The sequence below is a fragment of the Ursus americanus genome, chromosome 20 (genome assembly GCF_024610735.1).
Source record: "Ursus americanus isolate L20-20 chromosome 20, mUrsAme1.1.p, whole genome shotgun sequence".
NCBI lineage: Eukaryota > Metazoa > Chordata > Mammalia > Carnivora > Ursidae > Ursus > Ursus americanus.
In genome coordinates this window covers 35929556-35942536 of record NC_142146.1, presented here as the reverse complement: position 1 = coordinate 35942536, position 12981 = coordinate 35929556, and the positions used below count along the sequence as shown (strand labels likewise).

At 47.4% G+C, this 12981-nt stretch overlaps 1 protein-coding gene across 2 annotated transcripts in view; it reads left to right on the top strand.

The window, feature by feature from the left end:
- NMNAT3 (nicotinamide nucleotide adenylyltransferase 3) overlaps window positions 1-12981 on the top strand; it is a 113320-nt gene that overhangs the window by 93831 nt on the left and 6508 nt on the right. For both annotated transcript variants that reach the window (XM_045791878.2, XM_045791879.2), the window contains exons 3-4: window positions 6429-6612; window positions 11671-11753. In XM_045791878.2, coding sequence (XP_045647834.1) covers window positions 6429-6612; window positions 11671-11753 — 267 coding nt within the window. The remainder of the gene's footprint in view (window positions 1-6428; window positions 6613-11670; window positions 11754-12981) is intronic.

Below are 12981 nucleotides of genomic sequence, written 5' to 3'. Positions count from 1 at the left end.
GGACTCAGATATGCAGAAATAGAACTTACTTTGCTTTCTGTAACACTCACTTTGCTCTTAAGCCACCATTTCCGTGAATGGTGAAATACTTTGCCACTTCAAGGTAACTGTCTTCTGATTTTAAACTCATTCTGTTACAGGTCAGTTTTTAATCAAGTTAATCTTTTGCTGCCTGCTTCCCCCAAAGCGAATTAAGCATCATAGGTGGTCTGTCATCCTAGCATCTGAAAGGGGCCATCTAGCCCTGAATGCCCTCCACCTGGGTCTTGGGCCCTGGCCCCCAGCCTCTCCTGGCTAAGGTTCCACCACTGCGGTCTGGGCCCAGGCCTGGGCTCTCCCTGGTTCTACCACCACCAAGGTCCTTGGCTTTGTGCTGCACCCCGTGTCCCCTACCGACCACCCCACAGTAGCCCAGCTGACTGTTCATTCTCAGCCTCTTTTGATCCTCCTCTCAGAGAGCCTTGGGAATGTCTCTGGCTGTCTGCCGTGCCCTGCCGAAGGCAGGGGAGGGGATGTTTCCTGAGGGTCTCTCTGTCTGTGCTTGTCGCGCTGCCGTTTCTACCGCACTGATGCTGTGCCGCTGCGGAGCCAGATGGTCTCCCCTAGAATTCGCAGCGGGAAGCAAAATACCAGCCGCCCGCTCTGCGGTTCCCCAAACTGAGCCTCCACACTGTGCCCCCATCACCCGACACACAGGAGGCTTTGTCTCTGAAGGGTGAGAGCGTGTAGGGAGCAGGTCTCGACTTGGGTCTAAACTCTTGGTCACCACAAACCTTTTCTACCAGGTTCTTCCCTATGCCTGCTGCTCATTCCTCCACTCACGCCGCCCGCAGCCCAGAAGGGGCTTTTCCTTTCCATTTTCATATCCTGTCCTTAACATTCTGGATTTTAGTAAACCTGGGTGCACGCACTTCCCCGACTCTGGTTGATATTTTTTAGGGTGACTTCTAAAACTTACATAAATCTTTCTCAACAAACCCTGATTCTAACCTTCACCAGTATTCCTCTGAAATTTAGGAACCAGTTCTGGAAGTCGAAAGCTGAACGTCCTTTCCTTATTCTCAGCTAGTTCTGTCATTCCCCGCCCCACCCCCACCCACAGTGGATGCCTCCGCCTCCAGGAAGGAAGGGCCCAGGGCAGCCAAGTTTACCAGGCTGGAAAAATGCATCAGAGAACTCTCAGCTTCTGGGCAGGTGTGTGTGTGTTGGGGGGAGAGGTTGGTTGGTGTCAGGCTGCCTTCTTTGGATCAACTCTCCTACTAAAAACAAAAATAAATGGTGGCTAGAACATTTTTCAAACCTCACTGTTAAAGCCATAAAGTGGGGATGTCTCAGACCAGCTGAGAGACAAACCCCTATAACCTGGGAGGTAAGTAAGCCGGCTATTGGAACATCAAAGCCACTGATGCCCTGTGGGAACTTGCCAGTGCTGCTCACTTAAGCTTTGAATCAGTGGCCATACAAGCCAACAAAGGAAGAATTGAAAGGCTAGAGCCCTCATAAGCTGGGGAACCTGACGGGTAACTTCCCTCACATTAAGCTGGACCCCCAAGGAGCTATACCCTCAGGGTCTAGATTTAACCCACCTTCTTCCCCCAGTCCTAGAGGACTTTAAAGAACCCTTGGTACTAAGGCAAGCCGAAGAAGAAAAAGACAAGGATAAAATATCACTAGAAAGAAGTGGCCTTACATCAGCCTTTGCTCAGATTTGCAGCCCCTTGCCTGAGTTAGTCAAGGAAGCTTAAGTCGACAACTTCATTTAAGGTCATCCATGACTTTTAATAACTCCAGGGACCCGGGAAACAGAAACATGAGGCTTCTCTGGAGGAGGGCATATCTATCTGACGCCCGGGGGAGCCCGCCAACAAATGATTAGTCAGGGGCATTGACCGGCAAGTAGTCAAAAGTCACACCATCATTTCAAGAGTTGCAGAGAAAACATTTGATAAAATTAATTTATGACAAAAACTCTTAAACTGGGAATCGCTGGGGATGTTTCTTAAAGTAACCTATTGGTCAGAATAGACCAGGTTAGTCTACCATAACAAATGCCCCAATTTTAAGAGCTTAGCACATTAAAAAACGTTCCTCTCTCATCAGATCAATCCCATGTAGACCGTGAAGAGATGCAGGGCAACCCGCGCCCAGCCGTGTCTCAGGAATCCTAGCGGGCCCCACCCGTGGCTTTGCTTCCTTAATTACAGCGTTCAGCTTCACTATGAAAGAGTGGGAGGGTCAGCAAGAGTTTTTATGGCCAAGTCTGGATGGGCCATGCATCACTTCCACCCACATCCCGTTGACTATAGCTCAGTGAGATCACATAAACACAACCTAATTTCAAGAAGAACAGATATATTAGCTTCCAGTGTGCCCAGGAAGAGGAGGAAAAGCGTTCTAATGAACACATGGCATTGTCTCTGCCACAACTGAAAAAGGATATGTACAGAAAACTTGCAGCGGACATCATATGTAATACTGAAACTCAAAAGCTTTTCCTCTGCTAGTGGCGATAAGGCCCGCTAACACCACCTCTGTTTGGCATCATGCTAGAGGTCTTCAGTGGTGCAACGAGAAAAACAAATAAAAGGCGGAGGGATTGGAAATGCAGCAGATTCGTCAGTATTTTCAGATGGTCTCTTTTGGACACAGATTTGAAAGCCTTGTACAGATAAACGATTAGAATAAGAGAGTTTAGCAAGATTACTAGATATGCATCCAAGATGCCTAAAGCATGTCTCTATATTGCAACAAACAGAATAAAAAAAATTTTTTAAATGCCATTTGTAGTGGCATCTAAAAAATCAAGTGTCTAGGAATAAATCTTACAAAAGATGTTTAGGCTCTAAGAAAAACTGTAAAACTTCAGGGATATTTAAGAAGATCTAAACAAATGGAAAGATATACCACGCTTATGGATTGGAAGGCTAAAAATTGTAAAGACATGAGTTCTCCCTAAATTAAATTATAAATTCAGTTCAATTCGTATCAGAATTTCAGCAGGTTTTTCGGGGGTAGTGCAGGGGCAAGGAGAGATGTTTCGTTTGTGGAATTTGACAAGCTTGTTCTAAAATTTAAATGGAAAATAACAAAAAGTTAAGAATTGCCAAGACCCTCTTGCGAAGAATCAGGTGGGAGGATTTGCTTAACCAGATACGAAGATGTGTAATAAAGCTATATTAACCAAAGTGAGGTGACGTTGCACGGGGACAGTCGAATAGAGCAAAGAACAGAAGAGCAGAGAAGCAGGCCCTTGCACAGGTGAACACCTGATGTTCAACACATGGGTGGCAGAGCTCAGTAGCAGGGTGGACGGGGGCTTTTTGGTCAACTTTGCTGGAATAATTGACTATCCAAATGAAAAATAACTTAATAGTGATGAGGGAACAGAGGCAAGCTGAGGACAAAGCAGAAACTGACGCCCTGCAACCCCCCCCCCCCCCCCCCCCCCCCCCCCCCCCGCCAAGGGATGTATGTGACATTCCTCAGGCACTCCTGGCTGCCCTAAAGGACAAAGAAATAGTTAACCTATAGATACCACAATCCTGCAAGACTTGAGTCTCCCTCAGTTTACAAATGTCTTAGCAGTCTACAAGAACAAAGCATTTCTACCAGGGGCGCCTGGGTGGCTCAGTTATTAAGCGTCTGCCTTCGGCACAGGGTGTGATCCCAGAGTCCTGGGATCGAGCCCCGCATCAGGCTCCTCCGCTGGGAGCCTGCTTCTTCCTCTCCCACTCCCCCTGCTTGTGTTCCTTCTCTCGCTGACTGCCTCTCTCTCTGTCAAATAAATAAATGAAATCTTTTTTTTTTTAAAAAAAGAAGCATTTCTACCAATAACCTAGCTTCAGGAAGGGAATGTAGATACAATTAAATGTCCTTATAATCTGCAGGCTCCAGGAAGTGCCCAACTATCTTCATGTGAATGCCTTACTAGAGGGGTAAACAACCTTAACTTGACAATGGCAAGGCCTCCGGTATCCTGTGAGTCTTCTTTAACATATGAAAGTATTTCTCAACCTCCCTTTTTCCTTATCTTCCCCAACCCCATAGTATATAATCAGCCACCCCTCACAACCTGGGGCAGCAGCCCTTTCTGCCCACGGGTCCTGTCCCGTGCTTTAATAAACCAATTTTGCACCAAAGACGCCTCAAGAATTCTTTCTTGGTCGTCGGCTCTGGACTCCACCCCGCTGAACCTCACGAGTATTCCGTGTCCTCATCAGTAGGATTCACATCATGCACAAAGGCCCAAATGTGAAAAAACAAAACTATAAGCCTTTTATGAGATAATATAGGAAAATGTCTTCATAACACAAAATGCACTGGCCATAAAGGAAAAAACTAATAACCCAACCCAACTACATTAAAATTAAGAACTTTCGTTTTCTTTTTTTTCATTTTCAAAGGATTCCATAAAAAAAGGACAATAAGGCAAGCCATAAAACAAGAGGGTATTTATGACTCATATATGAGTATGTACAACATGTAAAGAACTCTACGAATCAATGATAAAAAAGCAGACAACCCAAAAAATATGGGCAAAAGATTTGAACAGGCACTTCACAAAAAATTTAAACCTGAATGTTTAGTAATATATATGAATAAGTGCTCAGCCTCGCTAGTGGGCAGGAAAATGAACTTTAAAACAACAATGAAATATAACTGCACACCTCTCAGTTTGGGAAGATCCTGACCATAAGCTTGTGTGGCATGGCCTGGAGCAAATGAAACTCTTCATGCACGGCTGGTTGGAGGATAAATAGCTACAACCATTTTGGAAAACGGTCTGGCATTAGAGTAAAGCTGCAGACACACCTACCCTATCATTCAGCGGTCCGCTCTTGGATGTGTGTCCTAAGAAATGCATGCCTGTGTGCACTGGGAGATTTGTGGAAGGACGTCCGTAGCAGCGCTGTTTTTAATTGTCCAAAGCCAGACTCAAACCAAGTCCATCAACAGTAAAAGAGATCAATTATTTAGTATATAATCTTGCAATGGAAGGTTATGCAGTAATAAAACTGGTTGGATTACATGAAATTTATTTACGTAAAGTGAAAAAGGCTGAACAAAAGAATGTATTCAGTATGATTCCATTTATAAAAGTTTCAGGAGGTAAATGAATCTCTGTTTTTTAAGGCTACATAAATATGTGGTAAAGCTATAAAGGAAAGAGAATTAATATAAGAGTGTGATTAACGGCCGTCCGAGTGGGGCTTGTGGTGGGGAACATCTGGTGCGTCAGAAGTGCTCGTATCTTAGTCTAGGTGCTGATGAAAGCAGCATATCCTTTATAACTCTCTGTCAAGCCATATGTGTTCTTTTATGTGCATGTTATATTTTATAATACAATTTTAAAAAATATATCACATCCTAAATAAAATATCATCCCACTAAATAAGGATTCCCTAATACCTCTTCTTAGCATAAGGTCCTTCCAAGCAGATATGATCCCATTTCACATAAAGGAAAACTGAAGTCCAGATGACTAAGTAATTTATTTTTCCAGACAGGTTGGTAATTGCCTAGGGTGCACTAGGGAGTGATGGAGCTGGAGCCCCCCCCCCCCCCCGCCCACCCCCCACCAAGGCTCTTGGGGTCCTGTTCATACTCTTTCCATGCTGGTTCTCTGTAGTTTCCATGGTGTCCCTATAGCTCTGAACTTAAAGCGTTCCGTTCTCTGGTCCCTGGGCCATACTGCATCACTTACCAGCACAACCCGCATCCTTCCCGAAGTAGGCCTTCCCATTCCTCCTAGACCCACTGCTTCCCATCTCCTTCCCACCTCCCACCTACCTGGTCCATGCTCCATCCCATCCCTTCATCTTTGATTCACAAGGCCCCCTGGCGTGTCACTGTTGTCCCATACATGATTAGAGGATGATAGTGCCTCTGTTGAGTCTTACGCAGGAGGAGGTCGTGATGTGCCTCCACCATATTCTTTTTTTTTTTTTTGAAGATTTTATTTATTTATTTGACAGAGATAGGGACAGCCAGCGAGAGAGGGAACACAAGCAGGGGGAGTGGGAGAGGAAGAAGCAGGCTCATAGTGGAGGAGCCTGATGTGGGGCTCGATCCCATAACACCAGGATCACGCCCTGAGCCAAAGGCAGACGCTTAACTGCTGTGCCACCCAGGCGCCCCCCTCCACCATATTCTGACCCTAACTGTCCGCACTGCTGTCTGGGCGCCTTATCTCGCCACATCCTCACAGCCTTGCTCTCGGGAGAGGAAGGACTCGGAGTCGACTGGAGAAGCCTGTGGCCCCTGGGGCAGCCTTTACCCTTGCCTGAGGGAGCTGGCCCAGCCGGAGAGAATGCCCGAGTCTGCTCCCACTCAGGATGAGGCCCAGAGAGTTTCGCACCTGCCTGAATTCAGGCCGCCAGGTAGTCGGTGTTGGCACATACCACACACCACTGCTCTCCCTTGCCTAGGAATGTACCAGGTGATCGGGGGTATCATCTCTCCTGTCAACGACAACTACAGGAAGAAAGACCTCGTGGCTGCCCACCACCGGGTGGCCATGGCCCGGCTGGCCCTGCAGACGTCCGACTGGGTCCGGGTGGACCCCTGGGAGAGTGAGCAGGTGCAGTGGATGGAGACAGTGAAGGTGCTGAGGTAACAGTGGGCATTTTGTGATGACCAGGGGCCACGGGACACATCTGCAGAGCCCAGTGGGTGACAGGAGAGACCAAGTATGAAGTACGGCTTCATCCAGGCTCTCTGCCAAAATCCCAGAAGTGCTTCCTCTCAGAGGGCGAGAGACCCACAGACAAACTCTCAAAAGAGGGCCCGAGTGAAAATAATCACAACCCACTGCCCTTCGGGATGTACTTTCTGGAAGCGCCCAATCTTGTTGCAGAGGGCTGTATCCTCAGGCTCGAGGGCGGCCAGCTACTAGCTGTGAGACTGGGCTCTTCCATTCTCTGAGACACATTTCTCACTTGCAAAATGGAGACCATAAAACTAATGAGGACTTTTTTAAATGTAAAGAACTTTCCTGTCCCCAAACCCCGTAAGACATAGATGATTCACTAAGTGGGACCTTCTATCATTGTCATCATTGACTAGGTTGAAAACTGCATCTACATCTTAAGGCATCTTTTCTAATTGTTCAAATCCTGGGTTCTATAAATCTCGACTTTTATGTAAAATTTTATTGACAAAGGCTATAAATCTAGAAAGTTGCTCAGGATCTTTTTCCTTTGGAACTGCTGTTAGCACCCAGCAGAAGTAATTGGCTATTTAAAAGCTCTGGGAGCCCTGCACGCTGGGGCAGTGGATCACTGCCTTGTGTCTGGGAAAGGGCCCTGGGAGTTTGCTGGAGAAGCAGGAAGCCCCGCCCAGCCTGGGTGGCAGAGGGGACGGGGAGGTGGGCCTGCCTGTCACTAACGCAGGCTCTGCTGAAGGGACTGCAGACTGGGGGCTGTGTGTCTTTTATCTAATTGGAAGCAGTAGGATTGTCAGGGCTTAGGAAGCCCAAGGGACGAGGGCCAATAATTGGCAGGTCTGTTCATCAGAAATCGATTGAGGTTTTCATTTTTTTTTTAAGATTTTATTTATTTATTTGACAGAGAGAGACAGCCAGCGAGAGGGAACACAGCAGGGGGAGTGGGAGAGGAAGAAGCAGGCTCATAGCAGAGGAGCCTGATGTGGGGCTCTATCCCGTAACACCGGGATCACGCCCTGAGCCGAAGGCAGACGCTTAACCGCTGTGCCACCCAGGCGCCCCGAGGTTTTCATTTTTTTACTCATCTTCACAGTCACTTGGTTGAAAACTGTTTATCTTCTTCTGGTAGTAAAGGTAAACGCTTAGTGGCATATCCTGGCTCTGATTATTTGCCTTTTTCTTGGGAACGAACCAGCTAGAAGCATTCAGCAGTTCAGTGCTACTTGCAAACCTCTTGCCAAATTAAAAGAGCAAATATGAAATAATTGTTCAGACATGCGCTCTCTCTTTTTTAACATAAAGAAGAAATGTATACCTAGATCATCCCTTCAGAAGAAGCTGTATACCCAGCTCTCACCTCTGGAGGATAGCAGAGGGGCAGACACACGAAAGAGTAGATAATCCAGCAAATCACTGAGCTTTGACTTGTAGTCACGAAGACACTTTCCTTCTCCAGCCTGTGAGAGGCAGTGTAGCCTTGGGCCCAGATTTGGGAGCCCAGTTTACTCGCTCAGTGACTTGATGTAAGTGAGTTAGCCTCTCCGCGCCTCCGTTCCTCGCCCAATACCATGAGGATGACACCACCTACTTCTCTGGGGTACTGCGTGAATTAAAGGGGATGATGTGGGCAAAATACCTGGTTTATGGTCGGTGCTTCATAATGTTAGCTGCCTTCCCTGCATCCCTAACACTGGCCCACAGTTATCCTCCAAACAGATAAGCCATTCCTGGATACATAGGAACTGACCACAGAACTACGTAATATTGTCACTGCTTCTGCTGCAAAATGCAGGTGTGAGCTAAGAGTTTACCGAACACTTTTTCTTTTTTCACTCTGTCCTTTACTCCACTGCTTCTCAGCCCTGGTCGCACCCTGAATCACTTGGGAGCTTTCAAAAGTACCGAAGCTTGAGTCTCATCCCAGAGACTGGGATGCCATTGGTCTGGGGTGGGGTGTCAGAATTTTTAAGGGCTCCCTGGTGATTCTAATGCGTGGCGGGGGTTGAGGCCACATCCTCAGTCACCAAGTATGTGAATCAGGTTTATGATTATTAGTACTGAGATCCATCCAAACCAGTGGGCCCTGGCTGGAGGAATCATCTCGGAAGCTTTTTTAAAATGCTCATCTCCCTGCCCATGGCCCTCAGGGATTATGATTTGTGGGTGGGATATAGCCATGGGTGTTTTTTAGAAGGTCTCCAAATGATTTATTTTGTATAGCCAAGGTTGAAAATCCACTGATACAAATAGACAACAGTTTTATCAGATAACTGGTTACATTTTTTTCAATATTTAGAGTGAGCTTCATTAGAAAATTTGATTGCTAGTGTTTTCCTAAAATGGCCAAAAGCATTTTTTTTTAAGATTGAAAATCTGGTAACTGTAAAGTTAGGTGATTTTAGACGCATGGTAGAAATCCATCCCAGCCTTTGCTCCATTTAATATCTTCCTGATAGAGTCAATAGTGAATTTACATCATAGGACAAACAGTGTCACTACATAGTGGCAAATGTCACTATGAAGTAAATTCACAGTAGGGTTCATTGAGGATTCTTTTTCTCCTTATCGGGTTGCTTATTTTTACTCTAATTTTTTTTTTTTAATCTAGGCCAGCTTTCATGCTTTTAGGACATTTGGTAACTTATTTTGCTCACCTTCTCCCCACGCTGTGGGGGGAGGTCCTTAGTCACAATGCCATTTGAGGTCGTCCGTCATCATCACTATCACTACTGTCATCTCACGTACCCCTTTGCAAGCATGATCTTATGCTATCCTCCTTTTACAGATGAAGAAACAGGTTCGGAGAGGCTAAGTTAGTCAAAGTCACAAAACAAATAAGCGAGTGGCGGAGCCCGTCTGACTCTGAAGCCATGTTTATGGTCCTCTTCAAACCAGTGATCTACGGGTGGGGGCACAGTGGGGCTGACTTTGTTCCTGCCACAATGACCCCCTGACCAGGCATCCCTGGAGAACTGTGGGGCTGCGGAGGACACAGAGAACTCATTCCCAGGGTCAGCCCTCAGGCCCAGGGCCAGGCACACCAGGGCACCACTTAGGCAGACAAGAGGAAGCCATGGCCGCTGCCCCACAGAGGCCGAGTGGAGGTCTATGAGGAAAATAATTATTCGAGAGCCAGCTAATTTTCAAAGTAGGCTCAACTTGAACGAGGAGCTTCCAGGTAAGTAAAGTAAAATGACAGTCACCACCTGTACTGTTTGTGCCAGGCTTTTCCAGGTAGGTAATATCTAGTCACCTCAGCAACTCTGAGAAGTAGGTGGGTTTAGTCCCATCTTACAGATGGGGAAATGGAGGTTCTGAAAGGGTCAGTAACATCCCCAGAGTCCTACAGTTAGAAAGTCGAGGTGAGACTCACACCTACTTCGGTCTGATGCAAGATTCCAGACTAATTCAGGAGCGAATCCTCAGACTTGAAGCTTACCAAAACCAAAGCAGATAGTAATGGAAACACAGAGTCCAGCTAGGCCCCAAGAAGACTCGACATGAGTCTCCGAGATCATCAGGAAGGACTTTGGACCAGAATTAAATGTATTTATCTGTCCACTCCTTCCATCGTTCCTGAAGTCAGCTGACTCTAGGTAAGCAGTTCCTGAGGACTAAGAATATAAGGATGAATTAAATGAGCTGACCGTTCACAGAAGAACAGCTGATGTTGATTGGGTCCTTTCTGTGGCTGGGCCGGTGCTAAGCCTCTCCATGAATCCTCAGCGCTCGTGGGGTGGGTGAGGTCATCATCCCCCATTCTACAGATGAGGAAACCAGAGGCAGACTGCTTAAGGAGCCCACCACGATTGCGCAGCTACTAGTTGGAAGCAGAATTCCAACCAAGCGGTCTAATTCTAAAGCTTAGCCTTTACACTGTGCCTTCTCCCCTTGATGACCAGCACTGGGCCGCGCGTCCAGCGTTTGGCAGGGTAGAAGCACGTTCTCTCTCACGGTCTGGGGCTGCTCAGCAGGGAGGTCGGCATTAGCTTCCACAACGACCAATAGACAGATGAGGTCAGTGAGGCTCCGAGAGTGCAAGTGACTCCTCCAGGGTCCTACAACCAAGAAAACGTAAACTGGAACCCACCCCATCTGGCTGCAAAGCACCTGCTTTTCCCAGCAGGCACTGCCTCCTCCCAAACACAGCTCTTGTAAATGTGTAATTCAGTAGGGGGAAGGGGGAAGATTGCGTTGATACAAGACGTGGTAACTGCTGTGCTGGATCAGGTATGTCTTGATTCGCACACTGATCGCTAAAAGCCAGGCCTGCCGAGCTGGTGTAAGTCTAATCAGATCTGAAATGCTAACACCAAACAACACTTGCTCTGTCCTGCCCACTGTTCAGTGCACTTTCCGTGTATAACTCCTGCATTACTCGTGAGAGGCACGCAGGATCGCTATTCCTCACGACGCAGGTGCTGAACCATGCACACGGAAACCTGCTCACGCCCCCCCAGGGTCACCCAGCTGGCCTGTGGGCGAGCCGGGATTCAGCCCAGGCAGCCTGGCTCCAAGCCAGACTCTTAGTCCCGAAATAGGAGTTTCACAGGACAAGAGTGAGCTGTGGGCCACGCGCTGTGCAGTAGCTCGCTTTCCTTCACTGAAGTCTGAAAGGTAAGCTTTAAGTTACAATAATAATAATAATGTTATTATTCTGGCTTTACAAATGAAAGGTTTTATTTTGAACTCAGGTCTGATTCTCCTAGCCCATGTCCTTAATCCCTACTCAACTTTTTAAAGTGAGGTAGTGAAAGACAATGTTAAAAAAGTAGAACTATGCTCATTTCCCCCCTTGGGTCTCACAGAAGGCAGTGGATAGCCCAGAGGACCCGATCACATCTGCTTTCCTCTCAGCCCCCGGCACGTAGCAGGCCGTCCACAAACATTTGTGGACCGGGCTACCTACCTAAAATGGACAAAAGCAGGTGGAGACTTAAAAACTGAGACCCCTGGGTGGCGTTGCGGGGACGGACGCACCCTGAGCCCGTGTGTTTGCAATGCAGGCATCATCACAGCGAACTGCTCAGATCTCTGCCCCAGACGGAAGGCCTGGACCACGGCAGGGCTCGCAGCACGGCCCCCACAGGTGGGTGCGGACCCTCTCGTCCCTGGGAGGGAGAGAGGTCGGGGATTCGTGGGACCCACTCCCAAGCACAATAAGGATTCTGAGGCTCGCCTGGGTACCGGTGGCACTTTCCAGGTTGAAAGGTCAAGTTCAACAATCCACCACCCTCCCTTGTAAATCGGGTTGCTAATTTAGGATTTTTCTCATCCAGAGGAGTTTACCTACCCTTGTGACTTGTGCTTGTGACGGGGATTACAGTCAGGGCTACACAGGGATAAACTGGTGAGTGATGTGGGTTCTTTTAACAGCCTGAGCCTTTCTGAGTACAAACGTGCCACTCTGACCCTCAAACAGAAACCTATTTTTAGGGGAATTTCAGTCCATATGGAATGTCCTTTCAATTTGTAACCCCGGGTTTCTACCCTATTGTCAACTCCTGGTATTTGGTAGAAACTTGTCAGTTGTGACTTTGAAGTATCTTCCCTCTCTAATGGGCAGCCCTGGTACTAGGAGTCAAGTGCATAGGCCCTTCATGCAAATAAACAGGAGGCCCTGGTGATGGAAGGGCAGGATGTGACATGGTCTGGGAATCACTGGTCCCGCCTGGCTGAAATCCCAGCAGGCCCATCTGTGGGGTTTCCTACTGCCAGTCTCCCAACTGTGGGTGGTGGGATACCAGTTCCAGATCAGAAGGGCTCAGGAATGTCACAGTTAAACCAACCTAAAATGGTTTCTTTCCTGCAGGACTTTTCAGAGCCTTTACTATGATCTTGTGCATTGTGACTCTACAAGAAAGAGAACTAGCTTGTCACCATTATCACTTTTTAATCCTGGGACCCTTTTCAACACATATTGGTGCCCCCCAGAACACAGACTGGAAGACACTCTTCTAAAAGAACTTGAAAATGCCACCAAGCCCTAAAGGTTTCATGCAGCAGTCCCCAAATGCTGCTCAAAGGATCACTCAGGGCAGAATCACCTGTGTGTAATAATTCCCAGGCCACACCCCAGACCTCCTGAGTGGGAATGGGGCCTGGGAATTTGGATATTTAACAGGCACGCTGGGATTTGCTTTATAGCCGGTTTGGGGAACCGCACTAGAGTAGGAATCTAAGAAAGGAGGAGTTACGGCGTCTCCTGTACAGTCAGCTTTACAGTATTCATTGTATTCCTCTGGTCTGTGTGCCTCTCTTCCCTCTGACTCCCAGTCGTGAGCACAAGCAGCTGTTCATTCTCAGCCTCTGCCTTG